At 35.9% G+C, this 24,946-nt stretch overlaps 4 protein-coding genes across 4 annotated transcripts; 1 reads left to right on the top strand and 3 right to left on the bottom strand.

Annotated features, from left to right (window-relative positions):
- Window positions 1-6,203: 6,203 nt before the first annotated feature.
- On the bottom strand, window positions 6,204-9,669 carry LOC113049899 (dihydrofolate reductase). Its single transcript, XM_026212630.1, has 6 exons — window positions 9,490-9,669; window positions 9,041-9,090; window positions 8,844-8,949; window positions 8,617-8,743; window positions 7,462-7,577; window positions 6,204-6,459 (listed from the first exon to the last, which is right to left on the bottom strand). Exons 1-6 carry the CDS (start codon window positions 9,579-9,581, stop codon window positions 6,378-6,380), a joined length of 573 nt encoding a protein of 190 aa, XP_026068415.1. The 5' UTR covers window positions 9,582-9,669; the 3' UTR covers window positions 6,204-6,377.
- Window positions 9,670-9,915: 246 nt separating this feature from the next.
- LOC113049897 (uncharacterized) lies at window positions 9,916-14,859 on the bottom strand. Its single transcript, XM_026212628.1, has 5 exons — window positions 13,789-14,859; window positions 13,157-13,400; window positions 12,918-13,084; window positions 11,021-12,177; window positions 9,916-10,920 (listed from the first exon to the last, which is right to left on the bottom strand). The coding sequence occupies exons 2-5, from the start codon at window positions 13,380-13,382 to the stop codon at window positions 10,530-10,532; spliced, it is 1,941 nt and encodes a 646-aa protein (XP_026068413.1). The 5' UTR covers window positions 13,383-13,400; window positions 13,789-14,859; the 3' UTR covers window positions 9,916-10,529.
- A 185-nt stretch (window positions 14,860-15,044) lies between these two features.
- bco2l (beta-carotene 15, 15-dioxygenase 2, like) lies at window positions 15,045-18,805 on the bottom strand. Its single transcript, XM_026212629.1, has 12 exons — window positions 18,667-18,805; window positions 17,875-18,046; window positions 17,578-17,789; window positions 17,277-17,392; window positions 17,084-17,186; window positions 16,671-16,802; window positions 16,262-16,422; window positions 15,999-16,166; window positions 15,770-15,904; window positions 15,508-15,690; window positions 15,315-15,425; window positions 15,045-15,164 (listed from the first exon to the last, which is right to left on the bottom strand). Exons 1-12 carry the CDS (start codon window positions 18,740-18,742, stop codon window positions 15,048-15,050), a joined length of 1,686 nt encoding a protein of 561 aa, XP_026068414.1. The 5' UTR covers window positions 18,743-18,805; the 3' UTR covers window positions 15,045-15,047.
- Window positions 18,806-21,382: 2,577 nt separating this feature from the next.
- On the top strand, window positions 21,383-24,521 carry ela3l (elastase 3 like). Its single transcript, XM_026212627.1, has 8 exons — window positions 21,383-21,493; window positions 21,613-21,701; window positions 22,071-22,168; window positions 22,347-22,475; window positions 23,150-23,286; window positions 23,433-23,578; window positions 24,048-24,200; window positions 24,414-24,521. Exons 1-8 carry the CDS (start codon window positions 21,454-21,456, stop codon window positions 24,429-24,431), a joined length of 810 nt encoding a protein of 269 aa, XP_026068412.1. The 5' UTR covers window positions 21,383-21,453; the 3' UTR covers window positions 24,432-24,521.
- Window positions 24,522-24,946: the final 425 nt, after the last annotated feature.

Below are 24,946 nucleotides of genomic sequence, written 5' to 3'. Positions count from 1 at the left end.
AAAAAGGCGGGAGCTGGGTGCTGAAGCGACGCCCACCTAGCTTGACAGCGGTGACAGCAGCGGCAATCCACCTGTCACTCAAGTGGCCACGCCCTTAATAATGCAGAACTTTAAGGCTAAATATAATTTAAACGGATGAGTTATAAAAAAATTCACCCCCCTCACTGTTGTCATGAAGGGCAAAATTAGCTATTTAGACCAAATCATTTTTTTGCACCAGGCTTTAAACATGTTATTTTCTTTTGCAGCCAGCCTCAAGCGGCCAGTCGGTGAATTACAGTTTTAGTCACTTCCTTATTGGCTTCACGAGAAGCGCGAGGTTGCCGCTCTGTGTAAACACACACAAAAATTATGTTACACTATATTTCTAAAGTTTGGAGTCTCCTGCATTTATTTTTCTAAATTAAGTAAAATAGTGATATTTTAAATTCTAATAACATCTTACAAGAACCATTTTCAGCATTCTTTAGATGAATACAAAGTTTAAATGAGCAGCATTTATTTAAAATCTTTTGTAGCATTACAAATGTCTTTACTATATATTTTTTTAGCAACTGAAAGCATTAATGCTAAACTAAATACAAATTAATTTTAGAGTATTGTTTTAGTTTATATACCTTAAATCTTATAAAAAATCTTACAGTTAATGCATCTTTAATGGAAAAACTTTTCCATTTTTTTTCAAATTTTTCCAATTTTGAAAAACATTTGTAGTATAAAATAATTATTGTCATTGACACATATTCATGCAGGCTTGTAGTAAAGCAATCTTTTTAAAATATTTATTTTCTAAGAAATAAAAATAAGTTATGCCAAACTACTTAATAAGATTTCTTTTCTCTCTCTCTCTCTCCTCTCTCTCTCTCTCTCTCTCTCTCTCTCTCTCTCTCTATATATATATATATATATTTTATACACACAACACATATATATATATATATTATATTATATATAATATATTATATATATATATATATATATAATAATTAGATTTTTTTTCTTATATTTTATTGTTAGGACACTCATCTCACCCTGATTTTTTCACTTGATGCCCCCTTCAAATAATAAAATAAATTTCATTTTAGAAATTAATACACGCTCATTATACAAGAGTAATATATTTGATGGCACAATCAGCTGGTATGATTAACTTACAGTAGACCCACCTGATGATCTTGGGTTTGGCACACTCTGAGCATCGGCATGGTGGCTTTTACAGGCCACCATCAGTGGAGTTTCTCCTCTCTCATTACTCTCATTAATGTAAGCCCCTCCTTCCAGCAGTAGACGAGTCAACCTTAGACGGCACAGATACACTGCTTTAAGCAAAGAGTTTCCGTCCGTCCGCACCTCTGTCGAGTCCTCCATGATTTAAGTGGTGAGACCGTTGAGAGGCTAATGTCGCGTCGGCTCAGTGGATCATAGGAGCTGATTTCTTCTTTGACTTCATTCAGGAAAGAAAAGGAGAGCACTCTGAATTAGAACCACAGTTTCTCAAGGTTTTTTACTTAAGTGTCTGCTTTTATCTGATTCATTGCGCATCAAAGCAAACCTGATAACTCTTTGACATTGAAATGTTCTTTCCCTCTTTGCCTCAGAAAAATATGCTAGAGAGGCCTTCCTACACTAATCTAGGGTCTCTTGCCTTTCACCATTCATCTAGTTGGCACTTTGACAAAGAAGACATAAGAAAGCTGAATTAGTTATCTAATCCCCTTTACATAAAATGTAATTACTCCCCTTTTATATTATTTAATTTCGCTGAAAATTCTGTTCCCAACATGCAATTAGGCAACATATATGAAGCAATATTCTGGGTTTAAAAACAAGTTAAGCTAAATCAACAGCAATTTGGGAATATATATATCTTTTTAAAGGGAGATTAAAAAAATGTGGTTTTATAGTTACCCTGCTAAAAAAGAAAGAAAGAAAAAGAAACAGCTGGAAGACCAGGTGGCCATACAGCTAAAACCAGTTTGCCTTTAATAATAATAATAATAATAATAATAAATCCCATTGTTCCCATTTTAAGTGCATTGCTGTAAACTAAATGTTTGCTATTTAACAGAAAAAAGGTCAGAGACAGAGACACATGAAAGTTATGATGCTGTCACAAGCTTAATTTACTGTACTTTCAAATAGCGGGTGTTATATAAGTGCTGTATTTAACATGTAGCCTGCGCCAGACATGCACACTCTGTTCTTGTAAGAGCAATAGTTTTTCAGTAAGTTGAAATTCAATAGCTGAGGCAGTCTGTATTTGCCTCGTTGAAATGATGGCATTCCTTTATGCAGTCTATTGTGTGTGTGGCCTTGTTCTCTTAACTCAGAGCGCAGTCGCAGTGCACTCTTTATTTAACAAGAGCAAAGCGCGAGACTGCCTCAGTCAGGTTTATAAATGTGTATTCACTAGAGTTGAGGTAAGATGAATAAGAGGATGAATCTTTTTGTGTCCTCCAATAAAAATAAAAAGGATGAAAATTCTGGGCTGACGCTTTAACTGCAGCTTTTCTTGGAAGTGGAGCTGCATGTGACAATGCTAAATGAGAGATTGCGTCAGCGCATTGGATTTCAATACCTTTATGTTCCTAAATTTAATATTAGCCTTATGGGATAGTTCACCCAAAAATGAAATTTTAATGTTTATCTGCTTACCCCCAGGCCATCCAAGATGTAGGTGACTTTGATTCTTCAGTAGAACACAAAGATTTTTCACTCAAACCAGTCTTCAATGAATCATGGCTTTTGAGAGTAACAAAAAAAAAAAAAAAAAACATACACAAACAGAACTAAATTAAACCCTGATGCTGTGATAATACGTTGATGGTGCAAAGACACAAAACGATTGGTCTGTGCAAGAAACCGTACAGTATTTATAGTGTTTTCCCCCTCTGATTTACTGCAATGTCTAAACTGTCCTGAGCGCCTTCTCAACTGCCGTATGTTTTTTATGTGTATGCTGTGTATGTTTGTTTTTACTCTCTAAGACGTGATTCCCATTCACTTCCATTGCTTTTTCGAATCAAGTGTGCAGACATGCCAAAGTCCTGATTGGTCTGTTACAAGCACACTGCCTGATGCCTGCAGGACATTTCGGTTCAAGCTGCATAATTCCTAGAGCTTCCCCGGGCTGGCATTTAAAACCTCTGCTTTATGTGCCATTCCCCTAGTCTTCAATCGCCCTTGGGAACAGAGAGAATTTTTAATGACAGGCCTCTCTCTCTCTCTGTCGCTGCCTCGTGCTAAAAAGCATGGAGCAAATGAGGCCCAAAACAGACGAGGGTGGTGATTGTTGCAGTGGCGGTGCTGAAGTGGAGCACCAAACAGACCACTTCACGCACCTGTATGCATCTGTGATTCATGCCAGATCACGCAATACTTAATTCTCCTCGCTAATGGTGGGGTGATTTTGTCCCTCTCAAAACACCTGCAGGGAAAATGAAAACCCACTCTCTGTGACATCAACTGATAACGGAATAAGAATAGTTTTTTTGTATGTCTTGATTAATGAGGGTAATGAAAGCTTTCTCACTGCGCTTTCAAGGTTCGCCAGGATCAGGAGAATAAATTATAAGCCTCCTCAGTTGATACGAAGATAGATTTCCATGACCATAAAAACACATTTATATGCTAAACATTGAAAGCAGAAAGCGGAAGTTCCTTTACTTTTCTGTCTTTTTCAGTTCATTTGGAAAATTATTTATTTGCATGGACCAAGTATTTAAATTTGACCATTTAAAAAAAATTATTAAAATAAATGATGTTATATATAAATTACAAACATATATTTTTATAATTAATAATTTTATTTTAAACAAAGAAATATTTTAACTAAACTAAAATGAACTTTACTTAAATTCATATTACATGCAGACATATGTATATGTATATATATATATTATATACACACACACACACACACACATGAAAAAGTACAGTACAAGTAAGCTTGTGACAGCATCATAACCTTCATGTGCCTCTGTCCTTTTTCTGTGAAAAAAATATATAAATATATATATATATAGTTGTAAAATTAAGTTTTAAAAAAACCTAACATTTATGTGGGAAAATCATGTTTAAAACTGCCATTTGGCTTATTTTTCCAAATAGAGCAGAGGTCAAATCTAATGAAAAACTCTATTCACTCACATCATAAAGTCTTGCACAGATTTGCATCAAAAAACAAGACCAGCAGCTTCTCGAAACTATATATATATATATATATATATATATATATATATATATATATATATGAATAGAATCTTTAATAACAAAAGTTAAAATGCATAAAAATGTAAAGTTGCTTATTTCATTTGAAAAAAGTATTCTTAAGGAGATGAGATTAGATCCTTACCTCTTTTAAACCAGTTGCAGTTCTAGTTTTCCAATAGCTTCCTGTGGCATGTCATCTTTGTAATAGACGAGTAATCCAGGGGTGACAATAAAGCTGGAGCTTGAAGTGGGAGATGAACATGTGCAGATGTGCACTCACTGAGGGTGAATGAAAGAGTGGCACAGATAGAGAGAGACGGAGAGAACAAGTGCCTGTGCTCTCATGTCTGGAAACAAGCTACCAACCTCAACACAGACCAAGTCCCTGTGTATCAGGAGGACAGTCAAGCTTAATAGAGCAAGGTGACGCCAGTCCCTACACATCCAGCGTCAGTAAGCGATTGCTCTATTATTCTCACATTGCGAAAGAGGGGTATTGAAGTCATATGCTGAGGTTGTGCGCAGATTCTCATTTGTTTCTAACTCTGATGTCAACACTCTCACATGATCGTGACTCCTATGGAGCAGTTACATCATGATGACACAACTGTCTCGCCTTTGAGGCAGCAGTTCAGCTCCTGAGGGATGTGCAGGGCGTGTATTGATCCATTTGAGTGATGCAGTCACTATATATAAGCCTGTTACGATGGCACTATAGAAAAGGACAATAATAAGGCTCCTAATGGAATAATAATGGACAAAAAGTTGCTAATTTAAAAAAGAAAAAAAAAAAAAAAAAAAAAAATCTGCAAATCCACTGGTGTCCTTTACCTTTTGATCTGAAAAATCAACTCGCTTGCATAAAATAATTAAAATGCAAACACTTCTCAACTCTCTAGGTTACTGTTTGTACCCTGAAAATAAATCCAAGTGCTACTTAAGGTGCATGTGCAAGGTAATTGGAATTCCAGTCAGGTTTATTTCAGCCTGGTCGTAAACATTCGTAGTACATTAGGCTGACATACCCGAAACCAATCAGCTTAAAAAGGTTTTGCCTGATTGCGGCATTTGGCTTTTTAAAACAGGGGTCATGAAGGAGTTTGTGTGGGTGAGAGAGAAAGTGCTTGTATTGTGACCCGTCTCTAAACTATATGACAACCTTTGTCAATCAGCCAGGCTGACATCATGCATATTCATGAGAGCTGTCAGATCTTCGGCTGGCTTAAGAGCAGACACTTCAGTTGCTATTGGATATGGAGATGAGCAGGTCGTCTTTTGCAGTTGGCAAGATGAAGAATAATTAACTGGATAACAGATGTGGAAAGGAAAATCTATTATCAAAATTAGGTATATTGTTTCCTGAATATTTGATATTATTATCCAGGAACTAAACCCGATACTAATACAATAAGATTATGGTAGTGACAGTGGAAAAACTGTATTTTTTATGCATATATATAAAATAAAATAAATCATTTCGAAAAGGCTCCAAATAAGCGGAGATCTAGTGGTCAGCACTCTAGCAACATGTTGAGTTGTTGTGCTCATGGGAGACTGGATCCTATCAATTACCCCCTTTTACCCACCCATCTGTCTTCTCATGATTTCTGTCTACTTTCCACTTTCTATATGTGACCCTGGACCACAAAACCAGGGTTTTTGTGTCAATTTTTTTAAATATGGATTTATACATCATCTGAAAGCTAAATAAATAAGCTTTCCATTGATTGGTTTATTATGATATGACGATATTTGGTCGAGATACAACTATTTGAATATCTGTAATCTGAGGATGCAAAGTCATATCAAAATACTGAGAAAAATTGCCTTTGAATTTGTCCAAATTAATTCTTAGCAATGCATTTTACTAATCAAAAATTAAGTTTTAATATATTTATACTAGGAAACTTACTAAATATCTTCATGGAACATGATCTTTACTTAATATACTAATGATTCTCGGCATAAAAGAACAATTTTGACCCATAGAATCATGTTTAATTTTTATTACGAAGGAAAGTGGACAGGAAAATGTGGCAAACAAGTGGAGAGAAAAAAAAAGGTGATGAGGGTTTAAAAACAGGTCTCCCATAAAAATATCCGAGCACTCGCACTACCCGGCCAGACCACTTCTCCAACCTTAGCAACATGCTTAAAGGATCTTCTTAATGGTCAGTGCTCTCATATACTTCAAATACATACTGAACACCATTCTCCTCCTGCAAGCCCGTGGGTACACCCGGGAATCTGACCCGAAGGAAACGAGAGAGAAACAGAAAGAACAAAAAGACATTACCCACACATTTCTATGGACTGATCTTACAAACACACATTTCAACTAAGAGCACAAGAAAATTTCACCCAATACAGACACATACACAATTACATGCTTGTGCTTTCATAAACTTCCATCCACTTTAGACTTGTATAGATTCTTGTTCACTGTGCCAATTAACTCTTAAATGAATTTGAGAACACAAATAACAAAATCCATTTTGCTCTGTGTCAAATGAAGTGGCAGTGATGAACCTGTGTCGACATTCTGTGTACATTTAACTTCTCTTTAAATGCTTATTTTGTGCCTGAGAGATGTGACATTTTGTGCGGCCCACCTTTGATGCTAGATGCCAATTTTACATAACAAGAGAGCTTTTTCTCCTCATTAATGTAACTCTTCACTTCACTCTGGATACACAACACAACACAGCATATGTCTGTTCCAGTGCCAGTAAATCCATTAATCCCACTTTATTCAAGGACATAACCAGACAAATATTCCCAAACATACATACAAAAAAGGTGAAGAGTTTTAGCCTTGGCAAATGGCCCTTTGAAGTTTAACCAGAAACTGAAGTATTAATATCAATCCTACAAATCATGTTATGAAATAGTTCAATAATTTGGGGTTGGTACCTTATTTTTCTCTTAGGTTTTGAAAGAGGTATCTTATGGTCACCAAGGCTGTATTTATTTGATTTCAATTTGCACAATAAACATTTATTAGCATCAATGTTCACAATTGTTGTGCTGCATAATATTTTGTAGTAACAGTAATAGTTTTTTAGGATCCTTTGATTAATAGAAAGGTCAAAACCACAGCATTTATTTGAGAGAGAAATCATTTGTAATATTATTAATGTTTCACTGTAACTTTAATCCAGCTAAGCAGCTGGCTTCAGGAACTGCAATGCTAAACTCTCTTCACATAGACATTCATGTAAGCATAGAAACAACTGTATAAGCACTCACTCGGGCAAGAGCTTGTACTTGTCCATGTTAATGTCAGGTATGAATGTGTCACAGTCAAACTGCTTGAGGACCCTTGTTACAAAAAGACGCCTAGGACCAGAGCTCTCCATCACCTCCTGAAGAACACAGTACAACATTCACAAAGTGATCACGGTGTACAAGATATTAACAGAATGAGGAGGAAGGAGTATGAAGGAAGGGAGTCTTTTGTACATTTTGCCTTGAGGCAGTTTCCATAACAACTGATTATACAAAGATCTGACTAAACTGAGATACAACTGATGTATAGGTGGGTGTATCATTTATATTGTTGCACGCATATAAGTGGTGAAACAGCCCATTTTACCAACAAACGAGGAACCACAAACCACAATGCAAAAACAATACAATTAATTTCTAATAATTTGTATGATTGTATGATGTGTCTTAAATTTTAAAACTATGTTGCAAAAAATATATATTTTAATGTATTCAGATATAAATAAATGGATAATGTGCATTCAAACACATTAAACTGATCAAAAGCCATACAATATTGTGTGTGTGTGTGTGTCTGCGTATATAAATATTTATATATGTTAGTGAGGTCAAACAATTAATTGAATCCAAAAATTTTATTGTTTACATAATGTGTGTGTATGGTGTATATTTATTATGTATATATATATATATATATAAATACACACAGACACACACACACACACACACACACGTATATATTAAAGAAAAATATGTTAAGTTTATAAAATACTTATATATTATATAAATTATATGAATATAAATATATACATGTAAATATTTACAAAATATATGCTGTATGTGTGTATTTATAAGTATAAATAATAAAATGTACACAATACACACACACATATATATATATATATACATATACATATATATATATACACACATACACACACACATATAAATATATATATATATATATATATATATATATATATATATATATATATATATATATATATATATATATATATATATATATATATAGTAACATACTAGGAGAGCCTAGTAAAAAAAAAAGAGAGATTTAAATAAGTTATAAGAGATTTAATGCATATTCAACTTAGGTTTATACTTTTATCCCATTTCTCTAAATTTCTCAATATGACAGGTTTGCATAATTTTACCAACCTTGTACAGAGCGCTTCCGCCAATTATCCAAACCTGGTCCACTTGTTTTTCAAGCTCACTGCTGTCTAACAGATGGAGAGCTGAACTGAAGTCTGAAGCAAGGTAGTGAGCTCCCTCTGGGGTTGTTCTGTGTAGTGAGTGATAGAAACAGGCACATTACTTTTATAAAGGAGAGTGATTTAATACCAGATGAAATAAAAACCCTGTAAACATTAAATGAGGATTACTTGAGCTCTCTGCTGAGAACAATGTTGATCCTGTTCTTTAGAGGTCTGTTTGCTGCAGGAATAGAGAACCAAGTCTTTCTGCCCATCAGGACCACATTCTTTTTACCTGTCAAATGACACATAATATATGATTTGGTTTAAGATTTTAATAAATTCTGAACAAACAAATAAAATATGAAAATATTAAGACACTTTACCCTCAACTAAAGGGGTCATGGTCATCTTCTGAAAGTGCTTGAACTCATTACTAAAAAGATATGAAAAGATAAGAATCAAAACGAATGGTTGGGATACTTGAAAAAGTTTAGGAATATGTTTTTGTGTGGGTTTTGCTCTTGTGGGCAAATGTGCTGAATGTCGTTATTTACCAATGGACTATAGGACAAAGGTCAAGCTTTTAACTTAAGAACTGTAATCATAAAATGTTCGCTCTTAAGTTAACTCAACGTTACAACTTCAGATGCTTTTACTTTATTCATTTGTCAATAATCATTTAATTTGCACAAACGTTACAACTTCTAGCTGTTGCGAAAAACAGAACTCGTGACACAGGGCACTAGAAATCTATAAACACCTCTTCTGTTATTGAACCAATATATCAGAACATTAACGTTAGCTGGAGATTTAGCAACAAGCACGAGCTCACCTTAGTCTTATTGGATGCCATGGCAGATTTCCATTTTTCCCTATTCCCATGTCTGGACAAACAGCTACAATACAGTTGAGTATTCGAGACATAACTGGCCTGAAAGTAATAAACAAATAACACTTTAGCTAGCACGAACGCTCTGCCTCCCGCCAGCGAATTTACGAATAAATTGTACGTCAGACGCTTGGTTCATGAATATTAATTACGTTGTGGGACGCCGATGAGTTGATTTGCTCTAGGAATAAGTTCGCGCTAGTAAACTGGCCAATCAGCATAATATTATTGTAAAGGCTTCGCGCCATAGTAAAAGGAGCCAATGAAGAAAGAGTGCAGTACACAAACAGAAAGCAGCGTTTAGATCAAATTTCAGTGTATAAAATCAGTAGTGGATGGACAAATATATATAAAAAACAACAATACATCTGTAGAGAGTACAAGATTTATTTATACATGTATCATTATTATCGTTTCCTAAATAACAATTTATTGTACTAACACTTTTACCAGAAACATTAAAACCTCAGATGGTTTAAAGGTTGTGATAAAATAGAATAAAAAAAAATAAAGTGTTAACATTTTTTTTTACAAAAATTAAATTTACTTGCTCTTATCCTGGGACTTTTGCATGGAAACATCAGTCATTCTGATATAAAGTGCATAACACTTTTTTTCTGTCAAAACAAAAACTTTACAAAGTGTGTCTTGGACAGCTGGGTCATCTTTAAAAAAAGTGCCTTAAGGTTTCCAAGTTCCAACATACAGATTGTTTGTGGTAAACATAATTCTACATTTCAAAGGCCATGTGGATATACTGATAGAAAATTACAAAGGACAATTTATAAATCGGATTATGCCAAATATCAGCACCAAATATATGTTCTAGTAATATCATATATCAATTTCATAAATACATAATTACATTACATTTATATTTCTTCTGTAATTCTAGGCAACTGTGAAAGACAAAAATATAAATCAACAAAATCACATTGTGACAACTAATTTTTAATCTTAGCATGGCCTTTTCTTTCCCCAGCTCATGCCCATGTTATTTGCAGCATATGGCGCCGCCTTTTAGCTTTGCATTGTAACTTTGTGATATTGCTCAAAGTCAATGCCCAGCAGCCACTCAAATCCAAATGAGACAAGCGTCTACAAGTGTTTACAATATGTATTATGGTCTCCATAGAGACATCTGAGCGGTTCAGGCTAGCAGATCTGAGGCAGTGCAGTGGGGGACTATCTAGGGCTCCGAGAGGTTTGGCCCGATGATTCAGGACAAGTTTGAACACAGGGTCCAGTCGACAGGGAACAGCAATTAGTGAGAGCTTCTGAAGGAGTGAAGCGCCTCTAAGAAGTGCCCACAGCACTCCCTTCAGAGACCTCCAACACAATGCAGGCTTCAGATGTTGTTCATCCAGGGAAAAACTGTTGGGAAAAAAGACAGATAACAGAAACCAGGAGATTCGATTGTAATGGGAAAGTGCATCAGCATACAATTTTTCAAGAATGACTACTTTTGACTTACTTTAGTGTTAAAGAGCGGAGGTGTGGAATGCATGGCAGATTAGAAAGAAGGCCTTCGTCTTCATCTTCCTCCTCCTCCTCATCCTCTCCATTCAGATTATCCCTGGGTGGGTCTAAATGAACAGTGAGAGTAGTGAGTCTGGGACAGGCATGAATGAGCTCCAGAAGAGGAATATGTCCATCAGCTTTGATGCCTTCCAAGGTGAGTGAAAGCAGATGTGAGCCTGTGGCTTTAAGTGCAGGAACCAGTTCGGACAGAAGACCAGCAAACTGTAGAGAAAGACATCTTAGCTGTCCAGAGAACCTACCAAGTCCTCTGGCTAAAACTGCTGCCTGTTCAAAGCTGTCAACATTATCATCCACATTGCTCTGGAGACAGTCCAAAGACAGGACACGCAGTTCAGGGCAGACCTTCCCTACTGCCTCTAAAGTATCCAGAGACAGCCCTTGTACATCCCTGAGAGATGTTGTCACACTATCCCTTCCATTACAAGCTCTATTTCTACATCCCTCTTTTTCACAACCCTCTCCTGAAGTCCTTGTCCATTCATTTATATCAGTACAATCACTAGCCTCTATCTGACTCTCCTCTAACGATAAATACTCATAAATTTTTCCTTCCAAATTAAAACTTTCCTCTCTATCTGGACTCAGTAAACTGCCGTCTTTCAAATGGTCTTCCTGTGTTCGCTTCGCCCACATGTCTTTGAGAAGTGGCACACCTTCTCGACTAGTGAACTCCTCAGTCCCCTCAAACTGCTTGTTCTGTAAGAGAGCACAAGCCTGTCCCAATCCCTCCACTGCCAACCTCTGAAGACCAGGTAAGCCAAGCAAGAGAAATGCAACTGCAGCTGCTGCATCTCTCTCATTTTCTGCTAATCCGATATCCAGAGCTAGCAGGCTGCTGATGTTTGCGTTCTTGACAAGGGGTTCTTGGTAGGACAGAGGGAGCAGGCCTGCAGGGGTGAGGACAAGGCACCGGGACACATCCAGGTGTTTCAGTTTGGGGCACTTGCGGCAGACTACTGATATCACTCTCTGATCACACAGGGTTCCAGCCAGGGAGAGGGAACGGAGACGACTTTGGTTGCCCACGAGCTCACACAGCACTGATGCAGATATATTCTGTGCACCACTAAGATCCAGCGACTGAAGATTCTATACAAGAAAGAGACAAAAGAGTGAACATAGGAACAGTGGGAGCTTTGTATGCACTGACAACAGGCAAGACTAACAACATTCAAATGCATATTATTAAAATGTTTGTAAGTCAGCATTTTACTGACATCCCCTTAACATTCTGGTTAACAAATAAAGCATCTCACCTGTTTTCAAAATTAATAACAATAGACAGAAATGTTTCATGAGCACAAAATCAGCTTATTCAAATATAATGTGACTGAAGACTAGAGTAATATTTTAAAATATTACGATTTAGTTTTTTTTACAAATAAATACAACTTCTGTGATTTTGTATACATACAACTTTTAAACAGTATGTTTACATTTTTATTATATTAATAGTATATTATATTTGACTATTTTCTAATGATTTTATTATTTCATGATTGTTTTTATTGTATTATAAGTATTATATTTTTGTTGTTTTGTCACATTAAAATAACAAATTATGGCTTCCACTGCAAGAAGTGTAACAGTAACAGTATTTTATTTACCAGGGCTTACCTAAAACAAATTACAATTCTATTATTTTGCTGCACTGTAGGCACTGCTAAACTGATGGACATTTGCAAGTAATGGGCAAATCTGGCATTTGCGGTCTGATATGGTTAACTTTAAATTTAGTTCACTGAAGCCTTACAAGCATGTTTTTGCAAACGGTGGGCAAATATGAAATATACTAAAGTTAGAAAGGGGTGTGTGTGTGTGTGTGTAACCTGGCAGCGTATCTGGATAAGTGAGCAGAGGTTGGCATTGACAAGGCTACAGGCTGATGTGAGGGACAAACAGCTCAGTTGTGGGAGGAGAAGGAGATGCAAGGCAGCACGTGTCAACAAATTACGCGAGGACAGGATGGACAACAGCTCTTCCAACAACTCACCAGCTAAAAGAGAAACACACAGAGAACACTCACTTATCCACACATGTTCTCAAGGTGTATATTTTCAGTACTCACGTAATGAGCTGAAGGGACCCATGATGTATCTAAAGAAATACTGGTCCATGTATTTTTGGGTATAATCTTTTGCCCACATCTCCTTCATGTTCTCGGCTATGCTTTGAAGACAAAGGCCAATCAGTGTAGATGGTTCGTCCTCATCCTCTGTCCAGTCATTCTTCTGTTTTTTCTTCCTCTGACGTTCTCTCTCTGGTGTGGGCTCAAGTTGCCGGAACAAGGGCATATTTCACCCTGACAGTTACTGATATAGATAAAGACAATGTATGAATTCATCATGACACAAAGCAGAGCGGCCATCAAGAGCCACACCTCACCTTTACAGATCTGTGCTCAATGCATAGTTCTTTTTCAAATAGCTTAAGACTTCTAAATATAGGAGAAAAACCTATTTGAAAATACACGACCAAAATACAGACTGAGGAACTAGTTAAAACAGCAAGTGAACTCTTCTGTCAGCTCGAAATACCAGTGTTATACAACAGTACATGAAGTTAAATAAAACCAAGGCTTTACAGTTTTGTGCTACGTTGTAAAGACATTACCATATTTTCAGTCTAAACACAAGTCTATACATTTGATAGATTCATAAATATATTATTGAGGCTGGAAGAATTTGCAATGTCACTCACATATGAACCACTGTAACGCGGCACCTTTGCTCTAAACGCCCAAACGCTTTCCTCGCTCCAGCAACAGCGTGTATTTCTACAGATTTGTCAGATTTAGAAATTTTGTATGACACTTCAGGGTTATTAGCAGAAAGTATACAATTTATGTTTGTCTTCTTCTTCTTGTACGATTTAATGGCGGTTGACAAGCCAACTTATGGTGAATAACCGCCACCAACTGGACTGAAGGTAGTATTGATAAAAGTTTAAACTAATTTTTAACCCTGTTATCTTCCGATAACTAAGAATTTCTCTCATAATACTCGTCTGTCCCGAGGCACAACTTAAAAGATTTAAGTTTAAATCTTTAAATACTCCTATGTTCCTCAGTTTTAGTTTTTTTTTTAATAACTCCTCTCTTTCTTTAGTACATATACTGCACAATGTAGAAGTACATGCAAAGTGTCTGCTTCACTGCATGTACATAATCCTGCCTTGATGTTTCCAAATTGTGAAAATCATGATTTAAACCAGAATGTTCTATTCGAAGTCGAGTAATAATTATTTCTTCTTTTCTATTGTTAAAGCATATTCTCCCTTTGTCAACTTGTTTTTGGATATTGTAGGTGTCTGCCAGGAAGTTTACTAAAAACTAGGTCATACCAACAGTTTGGAGATCTGATTTGTGCTTTCTTGCAAAGACATTACCTTATTTTCTGTCTAAACACAAGTTCATAAGTTTGTATGGTACATTAATGTACTGTTGAGGCGGTGTAAATGAGAAATCACTGAACTGATTGAAAAAAGTCAAATACATTAAGTAAAGACAGCGTAAACTACCGCTTCCGTGTAGCACGCGCGCCACCTAGTGATCTGAAGATCAATGCACTAATAATCGTTTGATGAAATACACAAAAGAAGGAGGATAAGCAAACTATTGGGATCAAACTTGTTACCGTATTTATTTTCTATTCAGTTATGACAAAAACATTATTATGTTTTTCCCCCTCTCCCTCTAGATACTCTGGCGATGTCTGTTGAACTTTATTTTGATATTTAAATTATACTGTATACAGTAGATGAATAAAATGTTCTTTAAGTATTAAGTACAACTATTAAATTTCATCTCTTGGTTAGGCCTACTGATAAAATACAGCAAATATAGGCTTGTTCATCAAAAAACAACAAACATGCCAGTTTTTCCACTTAGCCATATACAAAATATATAACATACAAAGCAAAGTAAAGCTTATTTTAAAGACTGAATTTTTTTTTTATTTTTAGCTCATATCATTGAAGAGTCCATGAGTGCCACACGGGATGTCCACTGGAACTTCTGCTCGCCCGAGTTCTGTGAAGGTCTTGGCATCAAGGACAAGGAGGAAACTGCTCTTTTTCTAAACAAAGTTACACAACATTATCACACCTGTCAAGACTGAATTCTTAGACTGAACCTTGACCAAATTAAGATTATATATTACTTATATAATATATTCATATGTCATCAAATCAAGTCAGCTGAGCTATGATGACACCGTGAACCTCACCTCTCTTGGTGTAATGACCACAGACATGACCACACCGTCATCCTCATCCTTAGCATCAGGTGCAGGAACAAAGACTGGCTCTGATGGGAACAAACCAGCGTGGCGCCACACCTACAGACAACAAGACAGGCCTTAACATTATATTCTCAATTATACTCATCTCATTAAATTCTATTTTAATTTAAGACGGTACCTTTAGCTTCTTTCCTTCTAAATCCATCTTAAGCAGAGAGTCAGCAAATACGTGTCCAAAGCCGCAGGCGTAGAAGTACCGATAAGGACGAGTATTGTAATAAGTGTAGTTAATCTGTGGGAACTCAAGACCACCATACTGCAACAGGTCATCATTGTAGAGATCTTCATGGCTCAGGAACACCTTTTATTACCAAAGAGAAATGACTGTTATTGATATCCATAAATATTTTTTCCAGGCGCCCTTTTTGTTACTCACATACCCCATTTACAGTCTTCACAGCAGTGGCAGTTGTGTACGGCAAATTGATGAGGTTGTTGTCATTAGGCTCATCTTCCTTTACATCCAGAGGCAGTACATATCTCCGTGGTAAGTTTGTGCAAAGTGAATTGAAGAACTGGAAAAGCCAACAGATAAACAATCCATTAAAGTTACATTTCTATGAAACTAAAAGAGAGGTCAGCATTATCGACATTATGTGAAGGCGCTACCTTGTCAAGTTCTTCTCCAGATGCCTGAAGGTTCTCCATTGTGAAGTCACCAATCACATTGCCATCATCTCCACAGCACATGTCCATAATCAAATATCCATTATCCTCATATGCATTAATCTGGTGCAGTGTGAACATAGCACTGCTGTAGTATTTCGTCTTGATGAGCTGTGTGGATGAAAACATGGATGTTAGACATGAAGTGAGAGAAATACACAGTGCCCACAATTAGAAGTCAGTATGATGATCTGATTCTGCCTTGCCTGGCCAGTGTGTCTGTCTGCCACATGGAAAATGGTTTCCAGTTCTGGGTTCCAGGACATGACTTTATGAAAGCTCTTTCCAGCAACTCTGTACAGCATGAATTTCAGCAGATCTAGTTTGATTGGCTGCTCAATGAAGACTATGTAATTCTCTGACATGACTGCAAACATAAGGTAAAAAAAAAAAGAACAAACACTTTCAAAGAAAAACAGAAAAATTCATTATTTTCCATTTGCCTGTTGGTTAAGATTATAATATATTGGACAATCTGCATGAACTAGTGTGTGGCCCACATTTCCAACTATGTGAAATTCTATGTAAATAGAAGGAAAATATTTCTAATAATGTTACAGATCGATGAAGAAGCAGAAAAAAAACTAAAACTGCAAATATGGCAGGCAAAATCACCGAAACTGTGGTAGTATGATGGTTTCATGGGGTCAGAAGCAGGAATAGAGCAAAGAATCTCTGCGCCTGAGAGATCAGCAACATCATTCTTTTCGTCACCTGGCGGTACTCGGAGGACATGGTAGAAGAAGCCTTTGAGAAACAGAATAGGTGAAGTGTTTGTCATTGTTATTGTTCAAATATTTTCATCAGAATAATGAAAAAAAGAAGAAATTCCAATGTTAATTTTCCTAAAAGTTTGGCTCTGTGGTGCATGCTTTCAAAACATTGGTTCATGTGTTTGGAGGCAGGAATATGTGTTTGTTTGACCAACTGCAGATAGGTAGATTGGTTTTTGGTTTTGAAAGAGTTTTTATTTTATGTTTGGTCTGATTAACAAAAAGAAGGCATTAGAGCTTAGCTATGCATCCCACCATTTCGGCCATGTGAGTTTCCCAAGTTGTAAGTTGCTCCGTCGCGGTCATAATGTGGATGAGCTGTTGCTGCATTAATTGCAATATATTCTGACCAATCCACCTTTGAAAAACAAAATCACATAGAGATAACTGTTCACTTTAGGAAAAGACCATATTTTTATTACTGTATTTGTGAAACAGTCATATTTACCTTTTCTTTGGTTTCCAGGCTCACAGGGTCAATTCTGCGCATGAAGTTGGTTTCTGTGCTTACATAGAAATCTCCCTTGTACTTAACAAAGCTCACTCCTGCATTATCAGTCGCCTCTGGTAATCATACACAACTGAGGATTAGAATGGGTTCAGATGAAGGATTTGTATTAATTGCATGAACGTTGACAGGCATTATACTTGTCCATTCTGATCTAATCTATATAGATTAGTCAGAGCGTTCTGTCTCAATGATCTGTATTCATGATCACATGCCCCTGTCACCTCCAACTGATGCTTACTTGGAATCTGAAAACGTGAAAAGAACCGGGCAAAAATGTTTTTGCATGGGTCAGGTGTTGCCAGGGTGCCAAATTCAGAAACCACAATTCGATTCTTCTCTGCATTTTGCAGATAAGAGTCACTGCGCAAAAAACAGCTGCTGTAGGTCACCTGACCATCTTTAATGTGGAAACGGTGCATCAAGGCCATGCCGTCAAACCAGTGGTTGAATCTGAGGAGGAACAGATGAAGCCAAATGAGCAAAGATAAAAATGAACAGATCTTGCTGGAATTAAAGCAAAATTTCGCCCTCTTACTTGCTTTCACCAAACTCAAATCTTCCGGGTCCATTTCTTAGGAAGCTGCCAGTGATCCAGGAGGGAATTTCACCTTTAATAACTGCGTTAATGGGGTCTGGGGTCTCCTCCACAGAGCTCACAAGAGGACCAATGAACTCCAGACCACTGGCAGATGGCCGTTTTTTGTTAGCTGAGAAGAAATCACACCATAACAAATCAAATCATGGTGTGAGGTGTGACACAGACAATGTGACGGGTGATTAGACTGTACAGTGTTCTGGAGGACATCAGAGTTAATGAGGAGCTGAAATGGTATCTTACTTTAATCACGAACTGAGTGCAGTACACAGAGAATGAAAAGAAATAGTGGCAACCTCAAATGTTGCACTTGTGTTTCATTATCTCTTCTGTATGTGTTGCCTTAAATGTTGCCTAACCCTGAATCCTATACTTGATATTATACCTTATTTACAACCACACTAGTTTTGAAAGTATAGCATTTCATAGACTTGAGGAAGTATTATTGTATGAATGCCATTCAATTAATTAATGTACCATTTCCTTTTTACTAAATGACAACAGGAACAAGAATTACTTATGATATAGCTTAGCCTACAGTAGATAAGACAACAGATGGTGTAAACTTTAAACTGTCAGTTCAAATTTTTGCATATATTAGAATATATGTGTATCACCAGAAGTTATGGCTTGACAAAATACTAAGATCATCCATGTGGCAAAACATAGGCCTAAGAGATGTTTACATAACACTGAGATAATGCTATAGTAATAGAGCACTGAAATGCCTACCTGACACTTTATACACCGAGTCCTGTATAGGTTTAGACATGACTTTGGATGTTAAGATTCTCAGTTTTAAAAACATAATAAACACTACACAAAAAGGTAGAACAGAAGAAGAATAAGACCAATAATATAAGACCTTCCCATAAACACATGACAGGTTGGGATGGGCTAGATCTACAGCAAGATGGACCTTGAACAGAGCCAAAGCAATACAGTGTGCCATTGTTCAAAGTGAACACATTAAATGCTCAGGTAGATTGTTAATCTCTAAAGTCAAGCTTTTCATGCCATTTGATGAAGTAAGCTGAGAGATGGTTTTCATTTCATTTTATGAATGTCACTGATAAAAGTGACTGTAATGTCATTCTTTATTTCTTTTCTGCCATCTAAAGAGATTTTCAATGTTTTTAAAGAAGTTTCTTATGATCATCAAGACGGCATTTATTTAATCAAAAATATGAAAAAAATATATATGTGCAATATTATTGCGATTTAAAAGTAACAGTTTTCTATTTGAATTCACTTTCAAATATAATCTATTCCTGTGAACCAAAACTGAATTTTTATTACTCGTTACTCCAGTCTTTAGTGTCACATGATCCTTCAGAAATCACTCTAATATGCAGATTTGTAATCAAAGTTGGAAACAGTTGTGCTGTTTACTGTTTTCTGATAGCTGTGATACTGTTTTCAGGATTATTTGATAAATAGGAAGTTTAAAAGAACAGTGTTTATTCAAAATAGAAATTTTGTTTTGCAATATACAATATTTAAAAGTTTTAAGATTTTTTTTAGAAAAGATTTCTATTTTGAATAAATGTTGTTCTTTTTTTAACATTTTATTTATCAAAGAAATTAAGTATCACATATTGAAAAAGTATCACGTTCACAGGTTCCAAGAAATTTGTTTTTTTTAAATAAATAAAAAATAAAGCAGCACAACAGCTTCAACACTGATAATAAATCAGCATGTTAGAATGACTTCTGAAGGATCTCATGAAACTGAAGACTGGAGTAAAGGCTGATAAAATGTATAGCTGCCTAAAATAAATCAATTATAATTTAAAGTCTAAGTCTAAGAAGTTGCAGTAATATTTTTGCAGTAACATTGCAGTAACAGACGGAAATTAAAATATCATGAAAATATAACATTAAGTTACAGATTTCCTTTTTAGTCATTTTTATAAGATATTTTACATTAGATAATGTAACCTCATCAGCAGCAGGGTGACGTAACCACAGCAATCTTGTCTTCTGTTTGACAGACTTCAGGATAGTGTGTCTCAATCTCTAGATGAGATTGAAGCTTCTCCATGCAGTATAATGGGCTTCTGGGTGAACATTCACCACATTATCCTTTGAATAAGAAGAGGGCATCTAATGCATTAGGTTCTGTGAGGTTGAATCCTGAGTATGATGTTTATAAGTAAACACTATAAGTACACTTGTGTCTGCTTTTTAATCCCCATGTCAAAGTGCAAACTATGTCCAAACTTTTGTAACTGCTTTGTCTTTAGACAACAGATAAACTCAGTGTTTGTGTGTATATTCAAGTGTCTTTGTTCACATTTAATGTTCAGTTGTAATCAGCTCTAAATTTAAACAAAACCGGTTGACAATTGTAATGTGTTAAAGACTCAAAGGTTTTGCTTTAATGCATTTTTACATAAAAATGCAAATTTTTAATCAATTCTGTTATTTAGTAGAGAGTTGTCATATAAAATGCAAGCTGGCGCCAAAATGTGCTTTTATGATATCTTGACTTTCAGTCTGACAATGAATGACCATCATGCTATTCTACTTTTATGTCATAAAAAGTACATACAGTACAGTATGTAAAATCTAAGGTGTGCTGAGTAGATTCAATAGCGCAATATCCTTATGCCTAATTTTCTGACCTAAAAAAAGCTAAAGTAAATGCAGACATAGGTCAAACCCAATGTTAAACTCATTTCCATGAGAACGTACCATCTGTTGACCTCATTCAAACTTGACCAAAAGATTTTCCTTACAGTACATTAAAATAACTAAGAGAACAAATAAATCACTTAAAACATGTTTAACATCAACACACTAAAAATATCTAATGCAGTGCAAATGTTTTCAGTATTGATACCAAAAAATGTTTCTTGAGCACCTACTGTAGTCAGCATTTTAGAATGATTTTTGAAGGATCATGTGATAGAAAAAATAGAGTAATTCCACCAAAAGAATAAATGAAATTCTTAAATACACTGAAGAGAAAACAGCTATTTTAAATAGAAATAACTTTTAACAAAATCACTGTTTTCACTTTATTTATGATGAAATTTATGAGCAAAAAAATACTTTTAAAAACATTTAAAAATCTGCTAGCTAGCTAGTTGTTATTTATTCAATTTTTATAAATATTTATTAACAATTACAAATATTATTTTCCAGAAGAAAAAGTAGTCGGCCTAATGGCAGGAGACTCACCTGAAACTAAGTTGATCAAATATCATAACAAATATAAATTGAAGACCCTTTTCCCTACAAAAGAATGTCTTTTTTTAAACCGAATGCTAAATTGTTAAGGACTGAATGTTAATATACATAATTTAGTAGATATTAGTGAAGACAGAGGTTTGTGCATGAAGGCCGTGTGAATGGATTCAGAGAAAGCAGCTGTTCAAAAGCCGATAATTTTTTTTCCAGGCAAAACAGGTGCACACTTCATGAAGCACGTATTTCATAATTTTGTGTGGCCGATGTCACTAATAGAGAAGGTTTAAAAGCAGACAAGTGTTCAGCAAACTTACTCAAGTCAAAATGTTCGCCCTCATCCTAGCATCAGTGCTCATCGCTAGCGGTAAGAAGTCTGTACACCTGAACAGATCTTAGAGGCCTGCAACATAACAATTACAGATATTGTTCTATTATATATGCACCTGATGTAAATTCTGAATTTATTCTGAATTTCTACTGCAGCCTTTGGGTGTGGAAAACCACCCATTGAGCCTCTCATCTCTCGTGTGGTCAATGGAGAGGAAGCCAGACCCCACAGCTGGCCCTGGCAGGTTTGTACCATCGCACCATTTTGTAAGCCTTTATTTCTCATTCTTTTTCACCCTTGAAAACCCTGCAACTCTTTCTGTCGAATTTCTGCTTTCCAAACTTTGTCATCACACTCATTTCCTTTCTTCATCACATTTATGCATTTGGCAAACACTTTTATACAAAGCAGTTTGCATCATTCAAAGTTTAGATTTCATAGGTTAATGCATTCCACTGGACTCAAACCCATGGTAATTTTCCATGGCAATCAACTCTATGATCAAATTCATGATCTTGGTGTTGCCAGTACAATGCTCCACTATTTGAGCAGTCTTTATAAGTTCAGCATGTATCTGTATGCTTAAAGAACTTTTTGTGTGTCCCATGATCAGATCTCTTTGCAGTATCTGAGCGGTAGCTCATGGCGTCACACTTGTGGAGGATCTATCATTGCTGAAAACTGGGTGATGACTGCTGCTCACTGCATCAGGTATAATTGTCCAATCCATTGTTCATCTAACATATAAATCTTTGGTTGGTACAGAGTTCAATTAAACAGCACTAACAACATGAACTCATTTTTAACTGTGTTCAGGGTTGTAAAATTGACATTAATAGATTTCCACTGGATTTTAAACTTGAACCATCATGCATTGTCTGTCCTGTAGTTCTGGGCGCGACTACAGGGTGCATGTTGGTAAGCATGACCTGTCAGTGTCTGAGGACGGCTCCAAGACCATCAGTGCACAGACGATCATTGTGCATGAGAAATGGAACTCCATGTCTGTGTCTCTTGGGTATGTATTCTACTTTGGAGAACTTTACATAATTATGTCATATTTAATTTTAGGCCTAACTAACAGTTAACAGGAAGGTAAACATGTCTTGTCAATACGTTGGTTAAATCCATGCATTTTAAATTTGAAATAATTAATTAGGCTTTTATGGAATTCTGGACCACTTTACTGTAAAATCGACCAATTTCTGTATGATACTTTTTTGCAGACCAATTGTTGTAAAACTGTAATAAAATAATTTTTTTCACCATGTTTTTAACATAATGTTGGCACAGCTATTTTTAGCTTGAACGTGAAAAGCTTTCAGAGTGTTTATTGCTTCCAGTTACTGTAGCTGGCAAAATGGAGCCCTGTTGTTTGTTTTCATAGTTTACTTCATTATAAAAAAAAAAAAAAAAAAAATTGTTGAGCAAATAATACTACCATTTACTGCACATTATTTTTCTTCTAGGTATATGCCTGAAGCAATAATAGATTTTAAGTCTCACTCATTCACAGGAAATAGCTCGAAAAATATGTTGGATTATAAAAAAATGTGATTTTATAAAAACTCAAATCAGTTTTACTTTATTGTACAGTCAGTTTGTCATTTTCACCCTGTCAGGTTTATGTTGAGGGTATAAACACAGTAAGTGTAAACAACAGCTGTCACTTGTGATCTTGTGCTCATTCAGAAACGACATTGCCCTGATCAAGTTGTCTGAGCCTGTGACACTGAGTGACACTGTTCAGCTGGGCTGTGTTCCTCCTGCTGGCTCCATCCTTGAAAACAACTACCCCTGCTATATTTCAGGCTGGGGAAGACTCTCCAGTAAGTGCTTGTGCACACAACACATGACATATATATAAACATAGTCGTAACATTTTTAGTGTATAAGAAACCTGATTTTTCTACATTTACATGAAGTAAACTGAACAAAAGTTTGTATAAACCTACACACTGTGGTTTTGTCCCAGCTGGAGGCCCTCTTCCTGACAGACTGCAGCAAGCACTGATGCCCGCTGTGGATCATGCCACCTGCTCCAGGTCTGACTGGTGGGGTTCCACTGTCAAAGAAACCATGGTCTGCGCTGGTGGAGATGGCATTGTCGCTGGCTGCAATGTGAGTAAAGTTATTCTGTCTGTGATCATTTATAAATGATCTTTTAAAACATCTATATTAGCTTATATTTACAGCATATTTTTAACTCAGGCATTATCACTCAAGTAAGAGTGTTTTCAATTAATATTAATAATAATGTAATATAAATTTCATACATTTTAGATACAATGTTGCCAGTAACCTTTCTGTTTAGGCTCTGCCAATGAATATCATTCCAAACCAAACAACAAAAGAAATGAATCTGGGTTTTTGAATAAATCGGTTGACAATGACTCAATTGTATAAAATGTAATCACTTGCTTATAGGGCAAAACCATTTAAGTGTCACTAAAATGGTCTTGGTATACCATGCACAAAGCAAGTCTAATCCTACTAAAACAAATAATTGTATGACATAAATATTTTACACACTTTTGTGTGTGGACTACAAATAAGTATATATATATATTTTTTTGTTAACATCTCTCAGGGTGACTCTGGCGGTCCCCTGAACTGTAAGAACTCTGACGATGTCTGGGAGGTGCATGGTATCGCCAGCTTCGTTTCTGGTTTTGGCTGTGACACCGTGAAGAAACCTACTGTTTTCACCCGTGTGTCCGCTTTCAATGACTGGATCGACAAGGTATAAACCAATATGCTTTTACAGAAGTAATGTATTCACAACACATAGCTATACTAATACAGTTCTAAGGCCATTCTGTTTAACAAATCCCTGAGCTTTGGAAATGACCTAAAGAATATTAGAGAGATTGGCATGTGATGAATTATACATATGAATAATCAATTACATATGCAGAATATGTTTTTCATTCCTTTTTGTCTTTGTTTATTTAAGGTCATGATGAACAATTAAGATGAACCAAGGATGCCAACCTTTTTTTAATACCAGAAAACCAACTCTCCAAGAAAAAAGTAAATAAATACATAATGGTTCAACAAGGGATCAACTACTTCCATCATTTTTTTCCTTTCTCACTCTCCCACACTGCTGCAATAAAAACTGCCAAATGTTTCCCAGAATATTAATCTAAATGCCAGTTAACTGCATGAAAGCATCTCCTGATGAAGTACCTGAGAGTTTCTATGTTGCACCCATATGTCAAACACAATGAATGCAGCAGATTTGAATGTCATTTTTTAATGGTATTTAAAAGATTGCAGTACCTCAGAGAACAATAGATCATTTGGCCAAAGGAGGTGAGGCTATCTATGATCGCTTCCCACTCAAGTGTAGGAGGAAGGGATGATAATCATGACCTACTGACATGCAACAATATCATGTGAAAACAGCACATGGATGATGAGGGAACTGTGGTTTTAAGTGAAGATAATGTTAAGAGTCAGCTGTAAGAATTTTGAGCCACAGAT

This window comes from Carassius auratus, chromosome 30, assembly GCF_003368295.1.
Source record: "Carassius auratus strain Wakin chromosome 30, ASM336829v1, whole genome shotgun sequence".
In the NCBI taxonomy this organism is placed as follows: domain Eukaryota; kingdom Metazoa; phylum Chordata; class Actinopteri; order Cypriniformes; family Cyprinidae; genus Carassius; species Carassius auratus.
The sequence above is the reverse complement of the archived record's forward strand: the minus strand, read 5'-3'. Positions and strand labels throughout refer to the sequence as shown.

Excerpts from the sequence above, each read along its gene's own strand:
- LOC113049899 (XM_026212630.1), bottom strand. The coding sequence starts at position 9,581 with ATGTCTCGAATACTCAACTGTATTGTAGCTGTTTGTCCAGACATGGGA. Across the intron at positions 9,091-9,489 it reads TGGCATCCAATAAGACTAAG|TAATGAGTTCAAGCACTTTC; the intron begins GTGAGCTCGTGC and ends ATATCTTTTTAG. Across the intron at positions 8,744-8,843 it reads GTTCTCAGCAGAGAGCTCAA|AACAACCCCAGAGGGAGCTC; the intron begins GTAATCCTCATT and ends CTCACTACACAG.
- LOC113049897 (XM_026212628.1), bottom strand. The coding sequence starts at position 13,382 with ATGCCCTTGTTCCGGCAACTTGAGCCCACACCAGAGAGAGAACGTCAG. Across the intron at positions 13,085-13,156 it reads GGGTCCCTTCAGCTCATTAC|CTGGTGAGTTGTTGGAAGAG; the intron begins GTGAGTACTGAA and ends TTTCTCTTTTAG. Across the intron at positions 10,921-11,020 it reads CTCCGCTCTTTAACACTAAA|TTTTTCCCTGGATGAACAAC; the intron begins GTAAGTCAAAAG and ends TTTTCCCAACAG.
- bco2l (XM_026212629.1), bottom strand. The coding sequence starts at position 18,742 with ATGTTTTTAAAACTGAGAATCTTAACATCCAAAGTCATGTCTAAACCT. Across the intron at positions 16,803-17,083 it reads AAACTCACATGGCCGAAATG|GCTTCTTCTACCATGTCCTC; the intron begins GTGGGATGCATA and ends TGTTTCTCAAAG. Across the intron at positions 15,426-15,507 it reads TAGAAGGAAAGAAGCTAAAG|GTGTGGCGCCACGCTGGTTT; the intron begins GTACCGTCTTAA and ends TGTTGTCTGTAG.
- ela3l (XM_026212627.1), top strand. The coding sequence starts at position 21,454 with ATGTTCGCCCTCATCCTAGCATCAGTGCTCATCGCTAGCG. Across the intron at positions 22,169-22,346 it reads ACTGCTGCTCACTGCATCAG|TTCTGGGCGCGACTACAGGG; the intron begins GTATAATTGTCC and ends TCTGTCCTGTAG. Across the intron at positions 23,287-23,432 it reads AGGCTGGGGAAGACTCTCCA|CTGGAGGCCCTCTTCCTGAC; the intron begins GTAAGTGCTTGT and ends GTTTTGTCCCAG.